This window comes from Nanorana parkeri, unplaced genomic scaffold (assembly GCF_000935625.1).
Source record: "Nanorana parkeri isolate BGI_ZX_2015 unplaced genomic scaffold, ASM93562v1 scaffold2874, whole genome shotgun sequence".
NCBI lineage: Eukaryota > Metazoa > Chordata > Amphibia > Anura > Dicroglossidae > Nanorana > Nanorana parkeri.
The window spans coordinates 49083-64423 of NW_017309142.1; the positions used below are offsets into that span (position 1 = coordinate 49083).

At 44.1% G+C, this 15341-nt stretch overlaps 1 protein-coding gene across 1 annotated transcript in view; it reads right to left on the reverse strand.

Annotated features, from left to right (window-relative positions):
- The window catches only part of PTTG1IP (pituitary tumor-transforming 1 interacting protein), a 34028-nt gene that overhangs the window by 16014 nt on the left and 2673 nt on the right, over window positions 1–15341 (reverse strand). The window contains exons 2-3 of the mRNA XM_018574310.1: window positions 9962–10014; window positions 664–772 (exon numbers count right to left, since the gene is read on the reverse strand). Coding sequence (XP_018429812.1) covers window positions 664–772; window positions 9962–10014 — 162 coding nt within the window. The remainder of the gene's footprint in view (window positions 1–663; window positions 773–9961; window positions 10015–15341) is intronic.

Genomic DNA, 15341 nt, shown 5'->3' on the forward strand with positions numbered 1-15341 from the left:
AAAAGAAAAAAAAAAAAAAAATGCAAAGAAAAGGAACACTACAACCCAACACAGTGATTGGATATTCCATCCCCATCATCAAGAATTGTGTTAGGCTGTAGCGCTCCTCTCTTTGCATTTTTTTATGTTATTAAAAAGCATACCATGTTTCGTTATTGACTTGACTCTGTTACATCAGCAATCTACTGCACTGCCTTTCAACATTAGTAATGTAAATGAGCAGCACATCTTTCACTTTGCCCAAGCTATTGTGCAGTGGACTAATCGAAGCGTACAGTGCACATGGCAAATAACTCCATGCTCCAAAGTGCAGCATTTTACCCGTCCTGTCAAAGATTATGTCCTGGGCATTTTTAGGATGATTTAGGTAGGGGAATAAAAAAAAAGTGTTAGGGGACACATTGGCAGCACCAGGTATGCAGGGTCCCCAAAATATTCAGAGACTAGTCCTGAACATAAAGATGCATTGGTCTAAATATAAAGCATCTTGTTCTACCAACTCCTGCCCTGCGTGGTACACAATCTGCAAACATACCAGAATGCACGCTCTACTTCACTGGTGCACTCTGTTATTAGAAAGCCATGGCAAAAACTTGCGTCAAACCTACAAAAAAAAAAAAAAATGGACACGTGAACACACGTGGAAAGTAAATATTTACTCACACCAGCATATTCCCCAGCGGGCATCGCTCAGTTTACACAGTGATGAGGGAGGCAGGATGTTTTTTGCAGGATAATCTAGACATCTGCCGTTAGTGTGACACCACAGACACTGAAAGTGGGGAAAAAAATAAGTGATTTACACCTCATCACACAACAACAAACAGGCATGAACGGCAAGCTTTAAATCAAATAAAAAAATAAAAAACAAAATTAAAAAAGAAGCATGACTGATGAACACCTTGAAATTGTTTTAGTCCCAAATGGCCATCAAACCAATGTTACTCATTTTTAGAGTACTCCGGTCAAAAGAAACTAAAGGTCATCATCACAGAAGTATGCCAATTGACCTTCAACACCAGGGATAGGCAAACGCTGGCCCGCCAGCTGTGGTGAAACTACAAATCCCATCATTCCTCTGGGAGCAGTCCAGTCTTGCAATACCTAATGGGATTTGTAGTTGCACCACAACCAGAGGGCTTTTGCCAACTTTACAGACTGATGTAGGAGGATGCAGATGTATGTTCCCAATATGCTATCAACCTATTCTGTGTGGTCAGTGTAGGTGATCCCATCTCACCCAATTTTATGGAAAATGGATCAAAAAGTGCTCCAAAAATACATCAACTGCACCTGTAATGCACTTTGGAAATATATTGTGGAAATTAAGTAAAGGTTTAGGGCCCAATCACAGCACAGCCTTGCATTAATCGCATGCTACTGTGTGATTAACACACACACCTTCACAGAGTGCACCCAGGGCGTGTTACTGTGCCCTAGGTGCGTTACCCAACACACAGTACTAGCACACCGTGCATTGCAGTGAAAAAAAATAGTGTAAGCAACCAATGCTGTTGGGAGGTGTGTTGGGGTGCCATTTCAAGGAATGCCAAAGCATGCTTGGAGTGCTGGGTGTTTAACACAACACTATGGTGTGATATAAATCTATCCATATACCAGTAAAACTCCAGTCAAATATTCTCATTTATGGAAAGTTCGTTCCATTATCTATTGGTTAATGGGGATCTAATCAACGTTTGTTTTTCCAACTGCAGCAACAAGAAAATCAAAGGAGCAGAATGAGAAACTTCTCCATTATCTTATCTGAACGTGAATGGGATTTGTGTTCAGGCAACAATTGTACAGATTGTAATGTGAATCCAGGATTCCATTCAAAATTGCAGATCTGGATGAAATATTTAAGGGCTTTCAAATAAAATAATGGGAAGTTCAAATGTTCGGGCAAATAACTACAGACGAATGCTTACATGGCCAGTTTTAGACCTCATTCACACAGCATACAGTCGGGCTGTACACATTCTTGCGGCATGCACGGCCGTATTGGGCAGTTCCCGGGAGGGACAGGTGTTGTGTGTAGCAGCCTGTTCTTCCCTATATGAGGATTCGGTCGTACGTACACCCAAGCGTATCCGGGTGTCTGTACTTGGACGTAGACAGGACGATCCTGTCTACGTCCGAACACAGACACCCGGATACGCTCGGATGAGCGCATGACAGCGTACGGCCGCATCCTCCCATAGGGAAGAACAGGCTGTTGCTCTCAATCCCATGCAGCACCTGTCCCTCCCGGGAACGGCCCGCTACGGCCGTGCACGGGCCAACTTAACGCTGTGTGAATGAGGCCTTAGACACATTGATGAATATTGGCATGTTTTTACACACCGGTTCTAACAGACCTCACCATGCATGCGCATCATCTGGACAGAGTTCTGAACAGATACGGATATCATTAGTGAATGGATATCTGCTAACCACTGTCCATCTACATAATACACAGAATACAAAATGTATACAATGAGAAAGGTCCCTGGGGAGGTCATTCTACAGAAACATGGAAAACCGCACACAGGAAATAGGAGAGAACCAGGGAGCAATGTTCTCCAGTAATGGTGGTGTACAGGTTCTGATCACAGCATGACCTAGCTCTGCCATGGAAATGACTATTCATTTTACAGGAGAATTAGATTTATATATTACAACACAGGGTGGGGGTTGAACTGACCATCCAGAAAGCTTAGTCACTACAGTCTAAGTACACTGACAGATTTAGGATACCAGAACACCGAATATGAGCTGCACAATAATATCTGGACTATATTCAGTATGAAATAAAAGATCTGCATCTGCAGGCTTGACATCAAGGAAGGTGGGGGAAGCTACAATGGAGGCAGCGTATGGAGTCATAGGAGCAAGCAAACACAATTGTGTTACATGAAAGACAGGATATGGGCAGGGTCCTCCTCACCTACTGTTTCTGTATGTCAATGATGCTCGTGTCTTACTTGTCTTGTCTGACCGATTGCACAGCGATGTTGAATATGTTGGCGCTATATAAATAATTGTAATTGATATAGCAGAATGTTTTTGTGGCGTGCATCTTTCTGGCTATGCAGGTTTTTCATCAGTTCCATTTTGTAATGCATTTTGTCTGCTACTGTTCAGCTTTAAAGGAGAACTACGGGCTCAGTGTTTTTCCCCATAGTTCTCCTTAGGGTAACGGGAGGACACAAACTAGCGTCCTCCGTTACCCTAAGCTCAGTATACCGCGAGCTACAGCTCACGGTATACTGAGACGCCGCAGCCGGAGCGGATCCCGACTTAGACGACGGGATCCGCCCAGCTGCGTGAGTGACAGCTGGCTGTGCCTATCTAGGAGGCAGAGCCAGCTGTACACGCCCCCTCCTCCGTCCGTTCCGCCAGTCAGCGCTGGCAGATCGGAGCGGGGAGAGGGGAATCCAGCCCCTCCCCCTGTCACGGCAGAGAGCCGTGGCAGGATCGAGAGGTGAGCGAACCCGGTATGTGTTCGCTCACCTCCCGATCTACTGAGCCGACCTGTGAGTCTCATTGTCACAGGTCGGCTAGAACTATGAGGTGAGTGAAAAACACTCACCTCATAGTTCTCCTTTAAATTACAGGCTCCCCTGACTAGTATCTGAATGGTTTAAAGCGCTTTGTAAAAGTGCTAATAAGTCATTATATAAAATGAGTGCAAATGAAGTGCAGGAATCCAAACCCTGATCATCAGATAAGAAGTGTTAAAGAATGTAAAGCTCTAGGAAGGGGAGGAAAAAATACATGCTAAAGAGCATATTAACATCTGAGGTCAAATGCTAACACGTGGGACCATTACATAATGTTCTATGGGTTTATCTCAACATAATGGAATTACATTGTCAGATTACAAACACTGTGCTAAATCCAACTGAAACAGAACTGGTTACACAAAATGGAATTCTAAACATATGCAAATAAACTTCCAGCATTAATCTTTTATTACATTAATCACGTTATCAAAGCTTCAATGTTACGTTATCCAACTATTTCCCACACACCAGGAATGCTGTGCACTGGGAAAGTATACCCAAAGCACAATGTTTAGGGGTTGGATAGATATAGGAATGGAAGGGTTAGAACCCTTTTGACATATTACAGCTGTCCATGTGTCCCCAAGAAAGATTCACCCTCTCTATGTGGGTACAATATTGATTTGCAATCGGCAATTGCCCATTAATCTGATGAGAAGCCAAGTCTGAAATAAGCACGGATGTGTAAAAAGAAAGAAAACACAGCAATGTTGGATTGACATTATGCATTCTTTGAAGAAATCAAATGGAAAAATCAAGCTGTGACGCATTGATATGATTAAAGGTATCACAAAAGTTTACAAAGCTGTGGCTGTGTACTAGGTTATGACTTTTTTTACAGAGTGTTTAAGAATTAGGAAAAAAAAAAAGATTTTGCTTAGAAGACAAAAAAATACACAATTTGTGCAAGTCAAGCAGAATATTGATTCATTCTTTATAAATGAAAAATGTACACGTATACCCACAAGAAATTTCTAGCTCTCTGGACCTTGTCAATTCAATACGCCCGCTCCATACTTTTACCAGAAAGCTTTACCTCATTGTGACTTCCTTACTTATGGAAAAGTGGGGGGGGGGTGGCCTGTGTTCCTGTAGTAGGGATGCACAGATACTAGTATAGATGCCAATACCAAGTATTTGGGCAAATGCTCAGATACCGGAACTCCGTCAGAGGGATGTCTCCCTCTGATAGGCACTACTGAGTGAGCATGGAGCGGGCTTCCTTTCCAACCAGGAAGCCGGGCGGTGGGTTATGACCCACCGCCCGGCTTTCTGATTGGCTAGGAAGCCGGCTTCACTTGTTGCTAGGCAGCTTGGCTTCCTAACCAATCAGGAAGCCGGTAGGCCTGTAACAACCTTCCTCCCAGGTTCCCGATTGGTCAGGAAGCCAGGCTGTCCTGCAACAAGTGAAGCTGGCTTCCTAGCTAATCAGGAAGCTCGGTCATGACGTGCCTCCCGGCTTCCTGATTGGCTAGGAAGCTGGCCTCACTTGTTGCTAGGCAGCCTAGCTTCCTGACCAATCAGAAAGCTGGACGGCACCTCAGGAAGCCTCGGCAGCTCTTTCGAAAAGAACATCGGCTTCCCAGGCAATAAGGAAGCCGGGCAGTGGGTCATGATCTGCCACCCGACTTCCTGATAATCGGGGCACACGGCACCAGTACTCGGCGAGTATGGCAGAAAAACGGTATGGGTGCATCCCTATCCTGTACCCTCTCTCTTACTACCCCCACCCTTCACCACTCTCTTTCCTACTTGTTTGACTCTTTTCCTTCTATTTTATGGAGTTGCCATGTACAATGAAAGCCTGCTGAATGTGTTCAGCGTTTGTTATCTTGATGGGACTGTTGGGATGTTTGGCATGCTTATTGAAGATTACGTTCCCATCTCCTCTGCAATTAATATTTTGATTAACAATTGTAGGTCACTATTTAAATAAGTGGCTCTTTGTACTTCTGCGTCAAGTTCTTTTACTGTTTAATAAAAATCTATTGATCGTGACAAAATGACCAGGTCGTTGTTGTCTGATCCCGACAAGGTTTCAACACAGGAAGCGGCCAGAATCACTCTAGCAAGGACACATGGCAGTAACAGAAACTCTACAGCAGGGGTGCCCATTAGGTAGATCCTGATCTAGCAGTAGCTCTCAAAGCTGATGCTGGTAGATCACGAAGGGTGTGAATGGCGGCCCCTTTATTCCATTTTGGTATATTTATTTAGCTGTGCACACATGATTACCTATTAGCCTGAGTCTGCTGAGCCAAGCTCCCTGACACCTTTCTGGTGGATACTGGTGGTTGAAGTGTTATGTATTACATCAAAGAATATATTAGTTTACACAGCCTGTTGCACTACAATGTTTGCAAAATACAGCAAGGTGAACCAGGAGAGAGAGTGGGGCGAGACAGCCAGGAGAGAGAGCGGGGCGAGACAGCCAGGAGAGAGAGCGGGGCGAGACAGCCAGGAGAGAGAGCGGGGCGAGACAGCCAGGAGAGAGAGCGGGGCGAGACAGCCAGGAGAGAGAGCGGGGCGAGACAGCCAGGAGGGGGCGAGGCGAGACGAGACAGCCAGGAGGGCGAGGGAGGTTTTTTTTGCGTTGGTAGATCTCATGTAGCTGTAGTATTTGAAAAGGTAGATCTTAACACAAAAAAAATTGTGGCCACCCCTGCTCTACAGGAAGCGAGCAGAAGAGTTTAAAACTAAATCTGTTCCCGAATCCCTACAGAGACTGACTTGCTTGCCGCTTTCTAATCAGAAATTTCCCCTCAATGAAGGCTAACCCTGGATTTGAACTGTTGCGTGTGCATTGTATAGCAGGTGGTCACACACGAGTAGGTGTGAATGAGCATGTATAGTTTTTCTTTCCCATCAAACTACAGTGCATAGCTGTGAACCAGCCCTATAGGGAAAAATGGGGTTCATACATGAAAGGAATTTTCATGCAACAAAATGCATGGGGCTTGCTGCATGAAATAAGGGACAAGCGTGGAGAGCCCCTTAGACAACATTAAAAAGATGAGATTGTGAGCCTTTCCCACTCTATCCAAAACTTTAAAAAAAAAAAAAATTACACTTTGGCTGCCATTCTGCTACTATTTATAAAGTGCAGTTTTTATACCTGTCATTCAAGGAAGTGTTTTCACTGCTTGATGCAATTCAACGGTATGAGATACTTACTGAAGTTTCCAGATACACAATGCCAACAAAATAGTCTTGTGACAATGTTAAAGCTTCAGATAAATATCTCCAAGGAGAGATGTGGAACATTCCAAACTCAACACAACCATAAACATGTGTCTTCAAATCTGATCATTAGCGTCGAAGGGTTTTGGGGATCAGGAAGTTGGAGGAGTGAGATAACTCAGCAGGGAGACAGACAAGGTTGGGGGACAAAGGACAGCACAGCAGGAGGACAGACAAGGTGGGGGGGACAAAGGACAGCACAGCAGGAGGACAGACAAGGTGGGGGGGGGACAAAGGACAGCACAGCAGGAAGACAGACAAGGTTGGGGGACAAAGGACAGCACAGCAGGAAGACAGACAAGGTTGGGGGACAAAGGACAGCACAGCAGGAAGACAGACAAGGTTGGGGGACAAAGGACAGCACAGCAGGAAGACATCAGCATCCAACACCTCTGGTTATCAGATGTCTGTTTACTGCAGAAGCTGTGGCATTGCAAAGGAGTTGCTACTGAAGTTGAGTTAGAGAGAGCTGAGGTGTGATAGCTGCTGCATGACTGTTTATAGCACATTACTGTTGATCTAAATCAGGGGTCCTCAAACTTTTTAAACATGGGGCCAGTTCACTGTCCCTCAGACATTGCTGGGGGCCAGATCATAGTTTGAAAAACGGGGGGCGTGGCTGTGGTGCCGCACCGCCACGCCCCCTCCCAGAACAAAGGGGGAACGTTAGTGAGCAATTGCTGTGCGTTCCAGCAGCTGCTGCTCTGGTGTGAATGGCGTTACGCTTCTAAAAGGAACCAAGGCATTTGGTTTGCCTCGGCATGCGCCCTGAGATGAAAGGGCACAGTCCGAACACAGAAGCTGCCAAGCTTCTGGAACAGCCTGTGTGTCTTCCCTGACACCCAAGCGGGGCCGGCGGAATGACTATCTCTCCCTAGACCCCGCGGGCGGCTGATTGATTGCTATATGTTGTTTAGGGCGGCTGGGCCTATTTTAACTGCTTGAAGGCCAGGTGTTTATACCCCCTTCCTGTCCAGGCTATTTTTCAGTATTTAGCGCTGCTGTACTTTGATTGACATTTATTCCGTCATGCAACGCTGTACTGAAATTAATCTTATACCATTTTTTGGGGACAGATAGAGCTTTCTTTTGGTGGTGTTTAAAATCACCACTACGGGTTTTATTTTTTTACTATATTTCGGGAAAATTACAGAAAATTTTCAACAAAAAAAATAAGTTTTTTTTTACATTATGTTAGGAAACATTTATTATCACCCAATTTTTAGTAAAACATAAGACGGGGTCACGTCAGGTAAATAGACACCAAACATGTCAAGCTTAAAAATTGTGCGCACTCGCAAAAAAACACCATACCCAAAATTGACCATAGGTGATGCTTTAAAAACTTTTGCAGCTCATCAGTTTAGTGGTATCAGTGATTGATGGCCCTAGAACTATTGCTCTCACTCTGACATTCGTGGCGATATGTAACATGTGCGGCGTAATGGGGCAATCGTCGTTTTTGCAGGTATGCGCACCCGACACGTTTGCATGCGTGTATGTATGGGTGGGGACTTTATGTGTAACTTTAAAAAAATAAAAATGTAATCTTTAATTTTGTTTCCTATTTTTTTCCCCCACACATTATTGCTATTACATAGGGGGCTAAGAAACCCGAATATGTGATAGCAAAAGATGTGACAGGTCCTCTTTATGGAGACATCAGGGGTCTCCAAGTAAAGGTAGGGGCCTGCAGCTCCCCAGCCTGGACACCCGAACGGGCCGGGCCAAGGACCCTGGAGGGCCGGATGTGGCCCGCAGTTTGAGGACCCCTGATCTAAATACTTCATATGTAACCTGTGCAATTGTAATTTACAACTAAATATTTAGTGTATAGTTATGGGCAAAAGCAAAAATGAAATATATGAAGCCCCTCACCAGCATCAAAGTGCATCTAAACCCCAAAACTGCAATATATTGCAACTCACCAGTCCTTAGATGTGGTGGCTGCAATAGGTGCCCTTTTTTGGGGGTCTCTCCATGTGTATCTTGTGAACCTGTGAATACTTCCTGTTCCTGTGTGGCTCAGCTTACCCACTCCACTGAATATATGGAGGGACCCTTGGTTGTCACACTAGGCTGCTTTAGACTACAAACATGTATCCCTCTCCATTCCCATTACATGAGGGGCAGGGAAATATGTAGTTTACACAAGATGGTGTGATGGAAGACAAGTTTGTGATTTCAGTGTAATTCACAGGACATGACAAGGACATTGCATTTCTAGCAAGAGCAACATGTATGGTCTTGTACTTGCTGAAAATGTTGTTAGCCTGAAAAAAAAGAAAAGAAATCCAGCCATCACATTTAAACTGATAGTGAAGTCAAAAGGATTTTAACCCATTTCATATGCTGATGTAATCATTTACAATGGTTATTTGCACGTTTATGCACATTTTGATGCATGTTTGTATGCTCGTACATGAAGACGCCCGTTTTGACTGGTAGCTTATGAAACATTGCGAGCAATGGATGAACACGTAATGGATGAATGCGCATTTAAACGCACACGAAAAGGTGCAACATGCTTCTGCCGCATGTTTTTGGGCATTTCCATTGGAGTCTATGAGGTAAAACATGCTTTTAACTGCCCAAAGAAGCTCATGCACCTTTTCGGATGTTTGGCATTTTCCTGCTCAGGTATGATCAGGGGCCACAGAAAATCATGGGATTTCTTGTGTTGGGTATTTAAAAGCGCTTTTCCAACTGCTCAAAAATGCCTAGGTGTGAACCAGGCCTACGAGCGACTCCTTTGTCAATAAAGTGCTATGCAGTCACCCCTGCGTGTGCTAATAAGCTGTGTGCGTCTCCACAAACACAGCAAATCCAGCTACTTCCCTCGCCCCTGGCCCTCTCTCCTACTCAAACAAATAAACTTGAAGTGTCAATGCTACTGACTGCTTCAGAAAGAACAGATTTCATACCAAGAAGTAGACAGTTCCTTTTATTGAAGAAAAGCAAACACAACTATACCATGTACCAGGGCTGGACAAATCCCAGGAGCCAAGTAGGCAATGCTTCTTTAAGTTCACAGTTGGTACCTACTTTTGAGGTTCTCTCTAGTTGTTGTCCATGGAGTTGGCTCCTAAAACATCCTCCTGGCTCCTGAAATCTATATTCATTTGCCCACCCCTGCCATATACTGTCCCAGCCAGATGGCACTGCATTGTTCTTACCGAAACATTCTTCAGACAAGTTTCACAAGTGGTGTTGGACATCGTGGAGCATTCTAAAAAAACAAAAACAGAACAGGAAAAGCTTTTATTACACAATAATTGCAACATGCATCTAAACAATCAGACACTGGTGATCCCCAACAGAAACACACACGGCTTACAAAAGGGGATTACATTTTAAAGCTGTGTCTGTCTTAATACAATAGCCTTAGGGGAAATGGGGGGGCAAGGTGCTGGATAGAGATCTTGAGCCAAAAGTAACATTTTAGGGTTCAAGCAAATGGCTAGTGCTCGGCAGCGCTCCGTAAAACCAAAAGGGGGGGAAGGGAATAGGAGCTTCCCAATCTGAGAAGTTGGCATGCAATCCAGACAAGACAGCGCCGATAAAAGGTTGTTGGAGTCCAACATTGACAAAAAAAATAAAATAATTTGAGACAGCCAACGCGTTTTGGGGTCCCAACAATCCCCCTTCATCAGGGATTTAACTCTTATTTAACAGTCAATTGGACTGCCAGATAAGTAAATCTTTGATTACTATGGCCCTATCTAGGTGATCAGGTGGAAGTTACTGAATAGGGCATAAGACAAACAAGCTCGATTGTAAAGAACCAAGGCCTTTGAAGAGGATATCCATGCTTCTGCCCATCACTGCTGCTGGTATATAAAGCATCATACAGTTGTGTTACCCATGGCAACCAAATTCTTCCCTGACATTTCATAAAGCCACACATTACATGGAGATCAGACCACAGTGAGCTGCAGGCAGTTCAGTTGGCAACTAATCTGGCCATGACCACCACAATGGGGACTTCACGGTCGTTAGAGCCATAAACCATTAAGCACTTAAAAAACACACACAGTCCCAATGACACCAAATTCTCAGGCCTTCCATCTCCAGCACTCCTACCAGCAGCCATGTCCAATCCTCAAGACGTAGCCACTGGTCCTACAGGAATACAGTGCAGATGTAATAAACATCAGTGAAAAGAGGCAATGAAAAGATCAGCAAACAGAGCGACTTTGGTAGACCAACCATCACAACTGGGAGTTAATGGAAAGATCATGGGAATGTCGAATAGGGCGAGTACTACTGTATGCTAGTCCAGCCCCTAGAAGACAGACACACACACCAATGTGGGAGGGGGTAACTTTTTTTTTCTTTTTAAGTGCCCAGAGTTAAGTCTGTACCCTTTGAAAGCCTATTTATTTATTACAGGTACTTCTATATAGTGCCGAGAATTTACGCCGCACTTTACATAGTTGCACATTCACATCAGTTCCTGCCCTCAAGGAGCTTACAATCTAAGGTCCCTATCTCACATATATGCATTGAGGGCCAACTTAGAGAGAAGCCAATTAACCTACCAGCATGTCTTTGGAGTGGGGGAGGAAACCCACACAAGAATAGTGAGAACATGCAAACTGCTTGCAGAGAGTGTCCTGACCAGGATTCGGACCAGGGACCCTAGTGCTGCAAGGCAGAAGCGCGGACCACTACACCACTGACTTGGTGCCTATCCTGATCCTTTAACAACCAAGTTACGCACCTGGAATAAGTACACAGGACAGAAACCCAAGCTTTACAGACTGTATGCCTGCTCCAGATGAGTGACCCACCAAGTAGTCCCTTAGTAGAAACGTCTGAGTATAGAAATATGGAGTATTAGCTGTGGCTCACTTATTTCACTAATAGGATGTGTCAGGAATCCCAACAACTAATGTTCACGTGATTTCATTGGTCAGTAACTCACCAAATACCAAAAGCAGGGAAGGTGACAGCCTCAGAGTGTACACCATTAAAACAAGTTATCAATTGCAAGTTCCACATTTCTGGCCTGACAGGTTCCCTTTACTCGCTATACTGCCGAGACGAGTGGCTGTAAGCTCATTGATATGGATGAAGCAGACGCATTTGAATAACAAAGCTCATTTAACTATGGTTGGACCTTTGAAATCAGGTAATTATTGGGTCACCGTTGTGTGAGCGGACAAGTATTACAGGTGTTGTATCTTATAACAGACTATTTAAATATAATTACTGCTGTGGCATAACATGTAAGAGTTACATACGAGTTGTAATCAACATACTCATGACAGCACTATAGTCTCATATTTGTGACTGATGACATGCTCATATGCGAGTGTTTATTCAGCCAACTGTCAGAGGATGGAATTATCATAGGGAAGTATTTGTACAAGAGGCATGACAAGTGGCACGCTCTGCACTGAGGTGGTTTATCTCAAACAAACCGGTTAATGAGGTTAGCTATTTAAACAGCTAGTAAATCAGAGCACAGAACAACAATCCTTTGTGTTTGTTTTGCTCAAGCACCATAGGTTTCCGAAATAACTGTTGTGCTACTGGGAACAATAGCATGACCCAAGAGAAATGTCAGCAAATGAGCGAGTTAAAAAGTCACATTGAAAGTGTTAAAGCAAATTCTCAGCCAGATTAACCTGCTTAGTAATTCCCACTTCTTCACTATATGCAGGGGAGTAATGCAACGTGCGAGCTTCTCCGGGAATTTCGGAAAAGGGAGAATTAGATGGAACCATTTTGCTCATTGTTCTCTTGCTCTATTTTGTGATGAAGATACATTCACCTGTAATATTCATCATCGTTTTTCCATGCTTACTCAATACAGTGCCGTGGGGTTTGGCATTCAAAAAGGACCAGTCATAATTGGACCTAAACTGCTTTATAAACCACTAACAATAGAGTATTTAGTAGAACCTGTTCCCTCACATATATCAATGCACCTTTATTTTTTTTAATCTCTTGCCACATTCCCACAGGATATCTACTGCCTCTGACCCACCATTTTTAAAAACAACAATCAGTGGCTTCCTCATTCTTTGACCAGCCCACAGATGACGCATGAGCTGTGACATATTGCACCCGGCTGGGAAAAGAACTTGCAAACTATTGGAAAATGTTGGAGATTTATTTGACTTTTACTTGAGTGTAATGTTGTACAGCGAATGCACAAGATGAAACACATAATGTCATTCATCTCATGCATACACCAAATGACATTACACTCAACCCTGACTGAAGTATCAGGCTCAGATTGATTGAAGCAAGACTGTCCCTTTATAAAAACAGAAAACGCACTGCCAGGTATGAACAGGCACCCGCATACACGCAGTAGCTTTTAAGTAACCCCTGCTTCACCAGACTACCAAATCTTGCTGAAACCTTTTTGTCCCCTGCACATTCCTATTGGGAAGCAAGGCAGATCATCATAAGGATGGCCCAATAGAAATGTGAACGGTGGGGAGAGACCGGGCAAGGGTGGATTGGATTTAAATCATCACCTCTGTCCTGCAGCGGCTCCTTCTCCAACCCGCTATTGACTCACCGACAGTCCCATTCACTTTAATGGGAGGGCTGGTGATGCGGCAGTGACACAACAAGGTGAGGGACGTGGCGGGCAGCAGGTGAGTGGATTTGCAAAACAATGGGATAAAGGAATATTCCTGAACTTTGTTTTATGATTTATCTCATGGTTACTTACTGCGAAATTGTGTGAATGCATCAATGCAGTGCATGTTATCTCAGCTTGCAGAGCTTGGATTCAGTGAATGTAAATATTGCAGAATATACAGCCTCATGCTACATAACTAAGCACCATTTCATGCTGAATAAACTAAATTATTAATGTATCTTAAATAGAAAACTATCTTTAGATAGATTTGTACTCCAAAAGCATTTTATTAAAAAAAAAAAAAAATTGGTATAAATCCTCCCCAAAAAAGAACAAATCTGATTTTTTTGACTTTTTTTTTTTAAAAATCATCGATTTGTATCCACCCTGTCTGCCACTAACTGGATTGCTGGCAAGTCACAAGAACCAGGATTCAACTGAACCGGGAGTAATGAAAGCTGCTGCACACATCCTCAGAGATATTGTGAGTCCATTGCAATCAGAGACTAATAATGGCACAGAGTATAACAGCATTCACCAAGCAAATAACCATGGCCCTAGGTATGAATAAACACAAAACAGAAGGCAGCACTAGTCTCAAAGTCCTGCTTGCAAACTGTAATATAATTGAAGGAAATGTCCTCATCTGCCATTGATTACAGAGAAACAAGTGAGCATAAACACTACATCTTCGTGAAATACTGTATATGCAGCAGTATTTATTTCAGAGCCAACTCTATTGGCAGCAACTAGAGAAAACCTTAAAAGATGGGCACCTGCTATTTTTTTTTAGGATCATTGGCTACCTGGCTACTGGAATCCTCAAACCTTTCTTCTACATCCCCTAAGCCTTCGTTCACACCTGAACGTTTTGTAGCGCGTTCTACGCTCGACGAACGCTCTACAAAACGCTCAAAAATATAAATCCCATTGTATTCAATGGTCTCGTTCCCACCTTGGCGTATTTCCGCCCATTCCTAACGCGCTACAAAACGGCCCACGCCTGAAAAGGTACGGGTACTACTTTGGGCCGTTTTGTTGCACGTTTCCATTGGGATACAGCCAAGTAGCCTTCGGAAACACGCAACTTTTTTACCGCGAATCGCGGTTAAAAAAACGCGCGACAGACACGCATATGCAATACGCCTAGGTGTAAACGAGACCAAAGTTTCTACTGTAGATATTGGGACCAGCACATTGGGAGCCCACAAAACACACAGCCCTGTGTGGGAATGGCTAGAAGGAGAGAGAAGTGGAGACACAACCGTAGGTGGGGTCTATGGAGGACTGCATCGCTTACATCCGAGCAGCCAAGAGGTATAGCTCCCACTGTGCTGATGCCAGCATGTACATGAGAAGATTTCAGGGATGTAGAAGAAAGTCCTCTTCACTAGGGGGCAAGTCTTCAACTGCTTTGCCACTAGTAGGAATTCTGTGCCCAGAGTTGGCCTTTAATGAAGGAAAACGCAGGTAGAAGTTACCTGAGCTCCCCTACTGGAGCTCAGGTAGGTATGGATATGCAGGAACAATATGCGGAGGCTCAGATACACCTGTAACATAGCAGTGTCCTGGATGCTTGAAGGCGATAGAGAAAAAAAAATAAAACATTCTCTCACACACAGCATTGCCCACCTGCAAGTACCTCTTCCAAATGAAAGAGGGTATCTCTTCTGCCATAAAATCTTTCCTCCTGCTAGCATATTTTTCTTTTTTTTTCTTTACTACTCATACACTTACAGCCGCACATGCGTAGCTCAGTGTGCAGCATCAGCACCTGAGCAAGCGTTGGGATGATCTCCCGCGTGCATGCGAGGGAGTTAGGTCATCCCGGGCCTAGCCATTCAAGGTAGCTGAAGATTCAAGGACCAGGAACACAGAGGGGGAAAAAAGCAGCAGCAGCGGAGGGACAAGGGACATTGCAGGCGTTACAGAGCTTGGGGGGGGGGGGGGGC